Source organism: Mixophyes fleayi, chromosome 6 (assembly GCF_038048845.1).
Source record: "Mixophyes fleayi isolate aMixFle1 chromosome 6, aMixFle1.hap1, whole genome shotgun sequence".
Classification (NCBI taxonomy): domain Eukaryota; kingdom Metazoa; phylum Chordata; class Amphibia; order Anura; family Limnodynastidae; genus Mixophyes; species Mixophyes fleayi.
Window position 1 is genome coordinate 124559172 of NC_134407.1, and position 15098 is coordinate 124574269.

Here is a 15098-nt window from a genome sequence, read left to right on the forward strand (position 1 = left end):
AGGTGTTGGAGAGGGCAGGTTACTTTAGATTTCCTTGTTTGTATTTCTGGTGCATTCTCCAGAAGCTCTTTCATGAAGATATTGTATACATTAGTGAGCAAGAACCAGCATTCTTTTGTGCTGACTCTATCATACATGAAAGAGCATGGGGCATTTGATAAACTCATAGTACATTTGAAGAATAGAATGTCCTTCAGTGTGCTCAGTCTCATGAATATAATGTCCTGTAGGTATTTTGGAGAAAGGTGATAAAAAGTTAGTTTCAATCCTCACTGCCTTTTCATTCTATTTACTAGTTTTAGATCTTATATTAAAATACTATGTGTGGAGAAATCTATTTCTCCTCCTCTATGACCATGTTGTTTGCTTGCACAGAATAATAAAATACACCACAGAGTACATTTATAAAAACTGCAAAAACAATGCAAAAAAATGGGTCAAAAATGTCTTATATTCATAAAAACTCAAATGATGCTTTTATAATTGTCACAAAACAAGATCTCTCTCCACTGGTAATTTATATAAATATTCCCACCAATTACACAAGGCTGAAGTTAGCTTCTTATTCGGCCAGCTTCATATTCACTTCTTATTCATGCTACAGCTTCTTATTGAGAAAAGCTTATTTTTAAAGGATTAAATCAATTTGGATCACTGATTTCACATCAGATTAACACTAAAGGGGGTCCATTATACAAATTCCATTAGTATTTCGACTGATCCAACAAGGTTTTGGGCATGAAATCAGTTTTGCAAGGGTTAAATGTCATTGGGCCACCAATTTGATCGTGGGAATCAACACTGGGTGGTCAGTTACATATAAAACATCTGTCTTTTGTCTGGCCCAACGCTGTTTTGGGAATGCAATCGGGTGTAAAAGTGGGCACACATAGCATTTTCATTATTTTGAATAAGTAGCTGTAGTTTTGCAAGGGTTGATTTTTTTTTAATTAAAAATTTCAGCAAAAATAAATCCTAAATCACTTTGTCCAAAATACAATAGACTATATACAACATAAAGGGGTAAAATTGACCAATAGGAACGAAACTTCACATTTTGATAACACCCAATTCTCCTACAATCCCTCCACAAAAACTACTGCATCACTTCACAAATGAGAATTATATACATCAAAGAAACATGACATCTTCTAACACATCTTCATTACACCCTGTCACCAATTTAAATTACCACCCACACACCCTTTACAGTCAGGTAATGAAAACAAACTTTAAATGTATCTTACTTAAAAAAAAAAAAACTATTTCCACAAAATCTAATAGTGAAAGAACAAGATAGATTGCAAAGAATCGAGAGACTGCCAGATGTGAGTTACCACATATCTCAACCTCCACCAGAGTCTACCCCAGCTCGCAGTATCCATCCAGCCCCTCTCCATTTCCCTTATATTCCAAACCTCAAGCAGAATACTATCCACCACCTCACTACAGGGAAGGGTTTGGACACTAAATACAGTGCATTCCACGTGTAAAATCTAACAACCGCTCTAACTGAAAAACGAGTGCTTAACTCAAAATCCCCGCACCCTTTGAGCGCTCCATACACCCAGTCAGGGTAACTAAGCTCCGAAAGACAGGGAAGGCCTAAGGTGTGGGACACTCCCTTATAAACCTCTATATTAAAAGGACACTGAAGCAAGAAGTCGTCCATTCTCCACCTCCCTATAACATTTCTCCTGTGGCTCCAGTGAAACGCAAGCAAAGTGAGATCACTAAACTTTGGAGGAATCCGCTTGGAATTCACCAAAGACAAACCCTTCAAGCACATATCACCTGGGCAATCCTTTAGTAACAGGGGCACATGAAAGTGAGTATGCAAAATTCTCCTCTCCAACACCCTCCTAGACAAGTTGTTTGCCTCACCAACTTTGATCTGCCATTTCCTTGTCACCTTCAACCCTGAACCACATAGGCCATGAGGTATCCATGCTTTACTCAAAGATATTTTATGGGACCCTCATTAAACCATGCGTTGAGAAAGGAGTGCACCCACTCGAAGGCCAGCTACCCACCGAGGGGGAGACTCCACAAAGAGACTCCCGAGATGAGGTCAGTTCCTTGATTTTCCAGTTATTATGGATGAACAAGTTGAACTTTATCAAGAGGAGTGTGGCATACAAACCGAAGGATAAACATGGTCTGGGAATGGGACACCCAGTGCTGTTCCTTAGCACTGCCTTCTTGACGCTTCATCTCGGGAGTCTCTTTTTGGAGTTTTTTTTTTTGTTTTGTTTTTTAAGAGCTTTGTTTATAAAACACAAACACATATTTTCCACAAACAAAGTAAGGACCGAAACAGGCCATAGAAAATTACAAATCCAGCAAGGACTGTGCACTTGCCCGAGCCAATTTACAGAAAAACATAAAAAGTACGAGCAAGTTACACATACATTTATACCCCATTCATACTGCACCAAAAACCCGGGTTTTTGCAGAGGCACGCTGAAAAACCCGGGTCTTGGTGCAGTATGAATAGTCCAACCACAAAATCCCGGGTCTAAAATCCCGGGACTTAGACCCGGGATTTTGCGAGGGGTAATTCCCATGTTGGACCCCGCTCACCTGCAGTATGAATGGTGCAACCCGTGTAATTCCCGGGTCTCACCATTCATACTGTAAAAAAAAAAAAATCAATTAAGAAAAAATACATAAGAAATGTTTACTTAACTTATTTTCAGCCATCGGTGTCTCCGGTGCGTTGCCGGCTGTCAGGGGGAAACGCTGGAGACACCGCTGGCTGAAAATAAGTTAAGTAAACACTTCTTATGTATTTTTTTTTTAATTAAAATCTTTTTTAACACTTTTTTTTTTCTAAAACCCGGGTCGGGCAGGTGCAGTATGAACCCGCCCGACCCGGGAATCTTGTTATCTTTACTGCCCTGTGCCCCGGCAATATCCCGGGTTAACAACCCGGGATATTGCCGGGGCAGCAGTATGAAAGTGGTATTAGTTGGACTGAAATGTGCAGAAAATTGTAGTACAATACTTCTAACAGTTGTGTGGGTTTGTTTTTTGCTGCAAAATATTAGGAGGGGAAAAATTTTTCATTATATTAAGGGGACAAAATTATTTAATTATTATACTATTCGGGCACTATGTAATGCCAAAATGTGCAACATAAATAATTAAATCCACCATTAACAATCTGTTAATATTATTATATATTCACATTCACAGAATCCAAACAGCAAAAATGAAAGAGCGGGTTGTGAGTGGCAAAATTGCTCATGCTGCATGCTGTTTGAGCTATTTTGCCATTCAGAACATAAGAGAAAGCACAATTGACATTTAAATTATTTGGGCAATCATTATTTATTGATTGAGGGGCAAAATGACAAAATTAATTTAATATTAACTTATGATTAGAGATGGGCGGGTCCGGTTCTCCGAGAACCGAACCCACCCGAACTTTGGGTATCCGAGTACCGAGCTGAGCAGCTCGGTACTCTCCCGCCTGTTCCGAATCCAAATCGAGGCCGAACGTCATTGTGACGTCATCGGATCTTGGGGCTCGGTTCTCGCGATACTTCAACTTTATAAATACACGCCTCCACAGCAATCCATCGCCATTTGACAGAGGGAGAGAGCAGGGTGTAGTCATAGGCTAATTAGAGCAGGGACAGAGAATACAATATTGTTCTTGCAATTGCTCTAACCAAAATCGCTAGTGCAGAGAGGAGGATAGAGGTTTATTATTTTTTCTCTTAATATTTGGCACTCCCCAGCGCTTTTGGGGTGTCCCCCATAATTGTGCATAAATATTTATGGCTGTCAAAAGTCATATCTGTCAGCAGTATCTACTAAATAATTTTTAGCACTCCTCAGTGCTTTTGGGGTGTCCTCCCTAATTGTGCATTAATATTTCTGGCTGTCAAAAGTCATATCTGTCAGCAGTATCTACTAAATAATTTTTAGCACTCCTCAGTGCTTTTGGGGTGTCCTCCATAATTGTGCATTAATATTTCTGGCTGTCAAAAGTCATAACTGTCAGCAGTATCTACTAAATAATTTTTAGCACTCCTCAGTGCTTTTGGGGTGTCCTCCCTAATTGTGCATTAATATTTCTGGCTGTCAAAAGTCATAACTGTCAGCAGTATCTACTAAATAATTTTTAGCACTCCTCAGTGCTTTTGGGGTGTCCTCCCTAATTGTGCATTAATATTTCTGGCTGTCAAAAGTCATATCTGTCAGCAGTATGTACTAAATAATTTTTAGCACTCCTCAGTGCTTTTGGGGTGTCCTCCCTAATTGTGCATTAATATTTCTGGCTGTCAAAAGTCATATCTGTCAGCAGTATCTACTAAATAATTTTTAGCACTCCTCAGTGCTTTTGGGGTGTCCTCCCTAATTGTGCATTAATATTTCTGGCTGTCAAAAGTCATAACTGTCAGCAGTATGTACTAAATAATTTTTAGCACTCCTCAGTGCTTTTGGGGTGTCCTCCCTAATTGTGCATTAATATTTCTGGCTGTCAAAAGTCATATCTGTCAGCAGTATCTACTAAATAATTTTTAGCACTCCTCAGTGCTTTTGGGGTGTCCTCCCTAATTGTGCATTAATATTTCTGGCTGTCAAAAGTCATATCTGTCAGCAGTATCTACTAAATAATTTTTAGCACTCCCCAGTGGTTTGCGCTCAGAATGGATTCAAAGCAGTCCACATATGATCTGAATGAGCAACCAGGTTCTGTCACCAGTCCTGATGTTAGTGTTCCCAGTACGTCATCTGGCCAAGACGATGTCAAACAACAGAGTGTTTTCAAATTAGTGCAAAAAACAAAAACCCAAAAAAAATTTACTGTATTGAAGCGAAAAAGAAGTGTAACTGAGCAAAAGTTAAGTGACGATAAAAAAAAAATTGCAAGCATGCCATTCTACACACGCAGTGGCAAAGAGAGAATGAGGCCTTCACCTTTGGCTATTAGTGGCAGATCCCAAAAAGTTACCCAGCCTACAATTGGTGCACAACTACTGTTACGCGTCAAAGCCGAGCTGCAAGATAACAGTGAGGCATTACAGGAGAATATTTGCTCTGATTCACAAATGACAACAACCCCTGTGGAGAGTCCATCCAACAGTGGGATGTCTAATCGTGAGCATTCTGCTGATGTGTGCCTTAATAGCCCGAGTGTAGCCGGTGATACCCAAATTGAGGATGCCACTTTGGAATTAGAAGAGGATGAGGGGGAGATTTGTGTAGGCGAGGAGGGCGCTAATGATGATGTTGATGATTATGATGCAGACAGATACCAAATTGCCTTTCTCAATTTCTATTTATATTCTAGATTATATAACGGCTGAATAGTTTTCTATTTTACTCCTAGTGGAGAGAGGATCTGATGCAGACAGATACCAAACTGCCTTTGTCCATTTCAATTTATATTGTACAGTATATAACGGCTGAATTTATTAGTATTTTATACAAGTGGAGGGGGGCCTAGAGAGACAGAAACCAAACTGGCTTTCTCCATGTCAATTAATATTGTACAGTCTATAACGGCTGGATTTTTTGGTATTTTATACAAGTGGAGGGGGGCCTAGAGAGACAGAAACCAAACTGGCTTTCTCCATGTCAATTAATATTGTACAGTCTATAATGGCTGAATTTTTTGTTTTTTTAAAAAAGTGGAGGGGGCCTATAGAGACAGAAAGCAAACTGTCTTTTTCCATTTCTTTACATATTTAACTATAAGTGTAGGGTGTAATATAGATTCAAAGACGATGGCTGCATTGCCAATATGCATAGATGGAGAGGAAGACAATCTGTTTTGTGTGTAGAATAAATGAAGGCCTACCAACGAAGAATTAAACAGTTTTTTTGGATGATTTATTACCTCAACAATTAGATTACTTATCTCTAAAACAGTTGGAGCACTAAATTGGGTTATTTTAGGCACAAAAACATGTATTTTCCAACAAAATAGCAAAACAAAACCAAAACCAAAACACGCAATGGCGGTTTTGCAAAACCAAAACCAAAACACGACGGTAATCCAGATCCAAAACCGAATCCAAAACCAAAACACGGGGGTCAGTGACCATCTCTACTTATGATGGATGCTGTGAGCTGGGGTAGACTCTGGTGGAGGTTGAGACATTCTTAAGTGGTAGCTAACATCTGGCAGTCTCTCGATTTATTTGCAATCTATATTGTTCTTTCACTATTAGATTTTGTGGAAATCGTTTTTTTAAGTAAGTTTTACATACATTTAAAGTTTGTTTTCATTTCCTGACTGTAAAGGGTGTGTGGGTGGTAATATAGATTGGTGATGGGGTGTAATGCAGATAATTGTGTTAGAAGATGTCATGTTTCTTTGATGTATATAATTCACATTTATGAAGTGATGCAGTAGTTTTTGTGGAGGGATTGTAGGAGAATTGGGTGTTATGATAATGTGAAGTTTTGTTCCTATTGGTCCATTTTACTCCTTGATGTTGTATATAGTCTATTTTATTTTGGACAAAGTGATTTGGGATTTATTTTTGTTGAAATTTTTAATGAAAAAAAATCAACCCTTGGAAACTACAGCTACTTATTCAAAATAATGAAAATGCTATTTGTACCCACTTTGCCACCTGATTGCATGCCCAAAACAGTGTTGGGCCAGGCAAAAGACAGGTGTTTATATGTAACTGACCACCCAGTGTTGATTTCCACTGTCAAATTGGTGGCCCAAATAGCATTTAACCCTTGCAAATCTGCAGTTACTTATTCAAAATGCTATCTGTGCCTGCTTTGCCACCTGATTTTATGCCCAAAACAGCGTTGGGCCAGGCAAAAGACAGGTGTTTTATATGTAACTGACAACCCTGTGTTGATTCCCACTGTCAAATTGGTGGCCCAATGGCATTTAACCCTTGCAAAACTGCAGCTTCTTATTCAAAATGATAAAATATAGTGACTTTGCCCACTGATTTCAACCCCAAAACCTTGTTGGATCAGGCAAAATACTAATGCAGTTTGTATAAGGGACCCCCTTTAGTGTCAGGGGCGGATCTAGAAAATGGTTGTACCCCGGGCGATTTAGGCCCCGCCTCCTTTCTGAGGCTGCCGGCAGCTGCACACTATGTGCAGGTCCGTTCGGCAGTGACAATGTGCTGCCCGGCTGCTCTGATTGTGTTTAAAACACAATCAGAGCAGTCGGGCAGCACACTGTCACTGCCGATCGGACCTGCACATAGCGTGCAGCTTTCAGCAGCAAGCCCCCGCTAGGCTTGCCCCGATCGCCCCCCCCCTGGATCTGACACTGTTTAGTGTTGATGTGATGTGAAATCAGTGTTCCAAATTGATTTAATCCTTTAAAATTAAGAAGCTGGAGCATGAATAAGAAGTGAATAAGAAGCTAACTTCAGCCTCCTCCAATTGCTTAACTTCTCCATAATGTACTTTTGTATTTTAAAACTACACTTCGCTTACTAAAGTATATGTTAAGAATTTCATGCTATATAGTATGCTATGCAATGCATTTTATAATTCAGTAGTTTGGCTGACAAATAGAACATTTTCAAGGATAAAATTTCCTTGGAAATTGTGGGAAATTGGCAATTAATCTCAAACATGGTCTGTCCCTCCAAGCAGTGACAACTGGTAGGTTCTTAGAGGATAAACCCACCCTTGGCTCCTAGAAGAGTAATTCATTAGAGCATCTAGTGTACTGTAAAATATATACGTGCCTTTCCTCAGTTCAGTATGACATGTGCTTTAAACAATATAGATGTTGTCCCGCAGAATACTAGGGAAAATTACTCATAATTCGATCACCAAGCAATCGCAGGACGCCACAACCAACATGGCTCTAGCGCCGTCTGCCAGGTAGTGACGTAATCGTTTATGCGCCGATGCGGATACTATGCAAGAGAGGTTTCTCCACGTGAAAGAAGTCGTGAACGGGAGGTGAGTGACGGGTCTTCCATATAGCGAGTCTGGGCTGTGTAGTACATATTTATTCTTACATAGAGACCGGATGATGACCGTATATAAACCTAATGCGTTGTCTCTATGGAAAGGTGTGCAGTCTTGGTGTTCCTCCTAGTTCTAGATATGTAGCCTCACTTATTTTGGAGGTGTCGCTAAATTGTCTAAAGCGATGAGACTGAAGTTAATGTCTTCGCGAATAACTAAGTCACGTGTAGAAGGTTTAAATAACTTTCGCCCCCCTTACTGCATTATTTGTAGCTGAATCCACTTTGACCAATGTGCGTGAAAGCTGGAACCAAATTGGACACAATTATTTTTATATGTGTATAGTAAACAAGTATAATTCAGTACATTAGAATTCGTATATGTATATAGCTCTAATAGTTTTCAGTATTTCTTTTGTCATTTTAAAAGAATTTGGGGTTAAAAAGGATAACATGCTATTTTTAACACTTCTACTTATCACAATCCTTTACATGGAAAATATATGGGATTTAATTGAAACCCAACAATTTAATTGCATACTTTTATCCCTCAATTCATTATGTTGTCCGACGTCATTTAACCTTGCAAAATTATGGGTTATGTGCCTCTTGTGTCTGCGTTGACATTTGCAAGTTCAGAACCAGTTTGGGCCTATGGTGTTTGATGCCTCTACATGTGTACTTGTAAAGTGATATTAGTGGCCCAAAACCGTAAATCGTATACCTAAACAGTGCATTATAGCAGCAGCTCAGAAACCCCAGTTAGCTAATGATGGCACAAGACCGTGTCCTCTTATTACCCTGTGCCCACCCATATATAACGCCCAAGGACTTTAGGAACAGCCTCCAGTACTGGTACAACACCAATTTGTGATATTTCAAAAGCCTATGGGGCACATTTATCAACACTCGCAAAATATGAAAAAAAAAACTTTTCAATCCTTATCGCATTGATAAGGATTTAACTATTTATCATATTTATTGAAAAAGCAACACAGGAACAACAGTTCCGAAAAACTGCTGTTCCTGTGAAGTTAAAAACATACCACTGCCTCTTCGTTCCCGAAGCAGTATGCGGTCAACGGGGTTCCTCTTCTTACTCCAGTGCGCATGCACCGAGTGAAAACCTTGGGTATACGCACAAACATCTCTTCTCTCTCTCGGCAGTTATAGTTGCAGAGAGAGAGCGGTGAGTGACAGGGAGGGACCATGTGATCCCTCCACACATGCGTTGTCCAGCTCTGCTCTTCGGAGCAGAGCTGACAGCAATGAAACTTTTCATTTATGATAATGTACGCCAGATTGAGCTGGCGTACATTAACATGATTGAAAAGTTAATTTTAGTTATTGTTAAATAGCGTTACTGAGCACTCCCCATACACTGTTATGGGGAGTGCTCAGTAAAACGATGAGATGCAAAGCAGCAGATATCTGCTGCGATGCTACAATCATAAATAGCAATTTAGTGTTTAATCCCTAAACAAAAAATTAAAAGTCCTGATCAGCATGCACTAAACACATTTTACACAATTTCCCTTCAGATCTTTTCTCTTCATCTGTCATAACCAACGGCTGAAAAGATTGTGATTCTGCACCCACCATAGAGATCTATGGACATTGCCAGTCACAATTACAAACACACTGCAGAATTGTTCCATCGTTGAACAAGATTTTTAGTTCAGTTTTAAAAAAAATAAAAATCAAACAATACGATGCCCTTTGGAGTGATAATCGTTCATCATTGGAGCGTAAACGCTAATGCGATATTGAGCCAAACGGTCGTTTATCGTTTGACTGGCCTGATAATCGACTGAGAAAAAGGTCATATTTGTAATGTACACATATGGCAGACGCAGTCTATAATAGAGTTTTACTAACCGCGCCTGTAAAGCAAAGCTTTGTTTTTCTGGGATATGTTTTCCTCTCTGGATTCCTGTCCATCTGTTCCCCCTTTTGTGCCATCTACTGAAATTTGCAGGTTAGAATTCTACACTAATAAAACCGATAAACAGGTAAAGTAAATTACAAACATAACCCTTTATTGGCATTAACTATTCTTTTAACAGTATTTTTAAATGAAAGCAATTGTGCTGAGGATTTCATGTTTGGTTAGTCCACTTTTAAGGATCATGGAGTGTGGACTTGTTTTCGTCAGCTAAAACTTGCCTGTTTTCCATCTAGATATTGACATAGTGAAAAACAACTCCACTGACTTTCTACAATGGGTAAAAAAGGAAAAGTTGGAAAGAGCCGAAAGGATAAATTTTATCATCTGGCAAAAGAGACAGGTAAGTAAGCCTGATGTATGCTTAATTTTAATTATACCCATATTGTATTTTTATTACTTGGAGTCTCTTTTACCATCCCCAAGGGTAGTTATGTCCACCTGAAGAATCAAATTGAATATTCATAACCTCTTTACATCTGAAAGATGAATATATCAAATGTGGTTGGTTTTGCTAGCTGAATTCTTCCATTTTCCGTTTAGTTATTGTGTTTTGCTGTTGTCTTCTAAATATGATGTTTATCTCCCACTGATGTAAATATGCACAGAATTCAGGCTTTCGTACAGGATCTGTTTTATATACATACATATGGAAATGTGATACAAAACTATTATTTTGCATACAAAATATTTTACCTATATTGTGCATGAATCACCTGATGATAAAGATTAGATTTGAGAGCTTGTGACTTTGTAATTTTGTTTTACATCTGTACTATATGATTTAATCCATATTTTCAGGGTACCGTTCCCGTTCGGCTTTTAAGCTCATTCAGCTTAATAGAAAATTTCAGTTCCTACAAAGAGCTCGTGCACTTGTTGATTTATGTGCAGCCCCAGGAGGGTGGTAAGTGATAGTGTGCATATGGCAGGATGATTGTGGGAGTATGGCAAGTGGCAGTGATTTTCATGTTGTTAAACCTTTTTGTTACATTTTAAAGATTAGTCGTCTAGGATTCAAGGCCGCCTGCTTTTTGCAGGAAAGTCTTACACACAGTTATGCAATGCCTATTAATATTTGTTATCTCTCAGATGTTTAGTTGAAGGATATGATGGAGCATATTTTATACTACTTTGAATATGCCCTTTCCTTCAATGTTTTGAGACCGAACACAAACTTCATACCCCAATGACAGTGATTGAGCAGTATTCAGTGTTGTTCTCTCTTTATGAACACTGATCCTGCTTTAAGGAAGCCTTTTGTTGAAATTGTTAAGGATTGTGGGGGGTTCTTTCTCTTAACCTTAGGTACAGTCAAGTCTCGGGTGTGCTTCTACAGAAATATAAGGCTCAAAGGGGCACATTTATCAATATTCACATAAAGTGAAAAGTAGTTTTCAATCCTTATCGCAATGATAAGGATTGAACTACTTCTCACATTTATGTACAGCCCTGCACAGAAACAGCAGTTCTGAAAAACTGCTGTTTCAGTGATAAAAAAAAATCATACTTACCCCCCTCTTCGGAAGCGCTGTCTTCGGGTCTTCTCTTCACTCTTCAATTGTGCATGTCCAGTTCCAAGAACTGGACATGCGCACACAGATCCCCTCTCTGTCTCTGCAACGATAGTTGCAGAGAGAGAGAGCGCTGAGTGACAGGGAGGGATCATGTGATCCCTCCACACATGCGCTGTCCAGCTCTGCTCTTCGGAGCTGGCGTACATTAACATGACAAGTTCCCGAAAAAAATGTTTTTTCGGGACTTGTTAGATTGCGGCCAGGAGCAGTCACCATTCTGTTGAAAAACGAAGAGGAATGCAAAGCAGCAGATATCCATGATATCTGCTGCGATGCACCCTTAATAAATTTGCGGAGGACACTGTGGGACCTTAATGACCCGTTAAAAGCACTATCGTGCTTTATTAAATATGCCCCTTACTTACTTCCCCTTTATATTTCAGGCTCCAGGTTTCCTCAAAGTTTATGCCTGTGTCCAGTCTTATAATAGGTGAGTGGGATTAGGGTATGTCATGTTTCTTAAAAAGTCGTTGGTTCATCCAGTTCATCAAAGTTATTATTTTTTCTGCTTTTGTAATTTCTTTCCCTCAGGTGTTGATCTGGTACCTATTAAACCAATTCCCAATGTTGTGACATTGCAGGAGGATATAACCAGTGACTCCTGCAGACAGGTGAATACAGTTACACTTTTTTCAAGGCTCTTCCAGACGGTTTTACTTAATAGCTGTACTGGTTCGTTCCCAATATTCAATTGAAATGGCTGTATGATACACGAGGACAAGAGTGTGAAGCAATTTTAAGTGTCCTATTTGTACCTTCTCCCTGGTAGGAAGGGCCCCCCTTCCATGGGACCTCTCCCAGGTAGGGAATATATAGAGTATAAGCTCCACTGAGGCAGGATGAATAAATAAATATTCTTTATAAAGTGCTGTGTAACATGTAGAAGATATAGCTCAGGTAACAATTATTATACGTAATATATCACACTGTGAGCTTGCAGCACAGGAATGACTTACTCTCTCCAGGCCTGAGCTGAATAAATGCCTCTGTCCAGCTGTATAGAAGAGGACTGGGATTGAGTGCAATCTCACAGTGCAATATGGCTGCTGGTGGCTCTCTTCGCTTCAGTAAATTAGCTACTGCTTGTTGCTTTGGCTATGTACTAAGAATTTCATTTTCTTTGCTGCAAACATTAAATGTAACATATATGTTGGCACTGTCCATTTTATGTTTTGTACCAAATCTGTGTGACACTGTGCATCATCAGCTCAAAGGTTTGTAAAACCGTACTTTAAAAAAATAAAAAAAAGTAAAATAGTATTGGCCTCAGTAGATATTTTTAAAACCTAATTGACTGTATTGTTAATATGGTCCCAGAGAATCATGGCAATTCTGCAGCTGCTTTCTTATGGCATTTGATTCCTCACTGGTAGGGTGCACCTTTATTTTCATATAATCTTCAAATGGTAGTTAAATGATCTGATTTCCTATAACAGACTGCTAATTCACCACACTACCTTATATCTGATATCAATACCTGATATCAAAAGTGAAAATTCTGGTGAATTCTGAAGGAATTGACATACTTCACTACTGGTAGTAAAGGGAACATTTTGTTTCCCAATAATAAAGGAAATTGAACTTGTAATGACAGATAAAGTAAAATTAATAATTATTAGTACAGAAATGGATGCTAAAAAAAGATATTAAGTAGATGATGATTAAGGGATGATGCTAATTAAAGACACTCTGCACAGAACTAAAATTATACTGTGCCCCTTCCCCCCCCCCCCACTTCATTCTCAGCTAGAAGAACCGTGGGTGGTGCTCTGACCCCTGTGCATCGTACAAATGATAAATTCATCTACAGGAAAATGTTAAATTGGAATGAAAGTGAATTCAATACTTGTACACAAATATACATTTTTACAGAGATTCATTCATTTATACGTGAGTGAACATATGTTTTATAATGGATTGTTGTGTTTTCATTTTTACTATTCCATTTTCTTGTTTACCTAATAAGGCACTGAAGAAGCAGCTTCAGACATGGAAGGCAGATGTGGTATTGAATGATGGCGCACCAAATGTGGGAGCCAACTGGGCCCATGATGCATTCTCCCAAGGTTGTATTTTATCTCAATGAGCCTGTATATTGAAGACAAAGTCTATCAAAAGCAATCACGATCTTCAGTCCTGTAGAACTTATTTAATATTTCACCTATTTTTTTTTTTATATTTTTTTTTATAATGTCTATGTCCCTCTATGTATAGCCAGTAGAATCATTCTCATTTTACATCTTTTAAAAATAATTTCCATATTATGGTGCATCTCCCTTTTCTTTTTTCCTGTTCCCTTTCTCTCCTTCATTTGCCCACTCTTCTCTTCTCTATCTTGTGGCGACCTTGTGTGCTATTATATTCTTGTCTGTATTTCAGTGAGCCTGTCTCTTATGGCACTCCGGCTGGCCTGCGACTGTCTCTCAAGAGGTGGTTGGTTCATTACAAAGATTTTCCGCTCTGCTGATTATCAGTCTCTACTTTGGATCCTGAAGAACTTTTTTAAGAAAGTTAGCTCCACAAAGCCCCAGGCATCTCGTAGTGAGAGTGCTGAGATCTTCGTAGTGTGTCAGGGTGAGTGTAAAATAGAGGTACGACATCATACAGATTAAGTGTATGTCATTATATTTATCAGCATTAAATAATGGTTTAATATAAGTTTGGATTTCACTAATATCTGTGGATGTATAATATTGTTGCTGACATTGAGGGGAAAAAAGCTGTTAAATTTTTAAACAACAAAAAAACCCCATAAAAGTAACCATTCTCAGCAGTGTTCAGAGAGTTTCTGCTTGTCTGTGGATGAGAAAATGCTGAGTTTCCTTGGCAAAAAAGGCAGGTGAAGATATTGCCTTTGTGGCTTTAAGATTCAGTGGGCTTACAGGAAACTTTCAGTAGCACCAGCAGCTGTCCATAATGATCTCTAAATTCACAAACAGGTGCTATTTACATCGATGAAATGTTTTGAAGGCTAAATGGGATTTTCAACCTTAACTTTTTTTTAAATTAAATTATTAAAAAAAAGCACATAGCATTTGACCTAGGAATACATATTAGAAATATTCTCTTGTTTACCTCTTAATCTCTTCTTATTTTATTGCTCCTTACCTTTAGGATACTTGGCTCCTGATAAAATCGACAGCCGATTCTTTGATCCTAAATTTGCCTTCAAGAATGTGGAAAGTCCTGTGCAAACGGTTACTCAGCTTGTATCTCATAAGAAGCCCAAGGTTTGTTACTCACTGTATCTCCCCTTCTCTTTTATGAGCCTTGTCCACTGTACTGGTAAAGCTTGTAATTCTCTGCTCTCCGCTTCTAATTGGAGGTTATCCTCTTTTCTCTCACATACAAGGGAGACATTGGAGACTCTGTGATATAGAGAAGCCTTGGCACTTTTTAATTTACCCCATTGGTTACATTATTATCCTCCGATTTTAATTTCTGCCTACAACAGCCTTTGTACTTTTATTATGTTTTACAGCACTTACTTTATTAAATGCATTTTTTTTCAACATTACTACTATCTGTTAGGTCAATCCCTTGGCTGAAGGATGCCTTAAGGGGAGGACCCTGATCATTCCCACTGCAAGTAGTGCTTGGGATCATTGTGCTTCTAGTGGCATTGGGCCGGACAGCACTGAACTGCTACCCTGG

General features: G+C 38.8%; 1 protein-coding gene across 1 annotated transcript in view; it reads left to right on the forward strand.

Moving 5' to 3' along the window:
- Nucleotides 1–7765: 7765 nt before the first annotated feature.
- The window catches only part of FTSJ3 (FtsJ RNA 2'-O-methyltransferase 3), a 31192-nt gene continuing 23859 nt past the window's right edge, over nucleotides 7766–15098 (forward strand). The window contains exons 1-8 of the mRNA XM_075217271.1: nucleotides 7766–7914; nucleotides 10104–10210; nucleotides 10669–10774; nucleotides 11828–11874; nucleotides 11976–12055; nucleotides 13411–13510; nucleotides 13824–14018; nucleotides 14559–14674. Coding sequence (XP_075073372.1) covers nucleotides 10144–10210; nucleotides 10669–10774; nucleotides 11828–11874; nucleotides 11976–12055; nucleotides 13411–13510; nucleotides 13824–14018; nucleotides 14559–14674 — 711 coding nt within the window. The 5' untranslated portion in view covers nucleotides 7766–7914; nucleotides 10104–10143. The remainder of the gene's footprint in view (nucleotides 7915–10103; nucleotides 10211–10668; nucleotides 10775–11827; nucleotides 11875–11975; nucleotides 12056–13410; nucleotides 13511–13823; nucleotides 14019–14558; nucleotides 14675–15098) is intronic.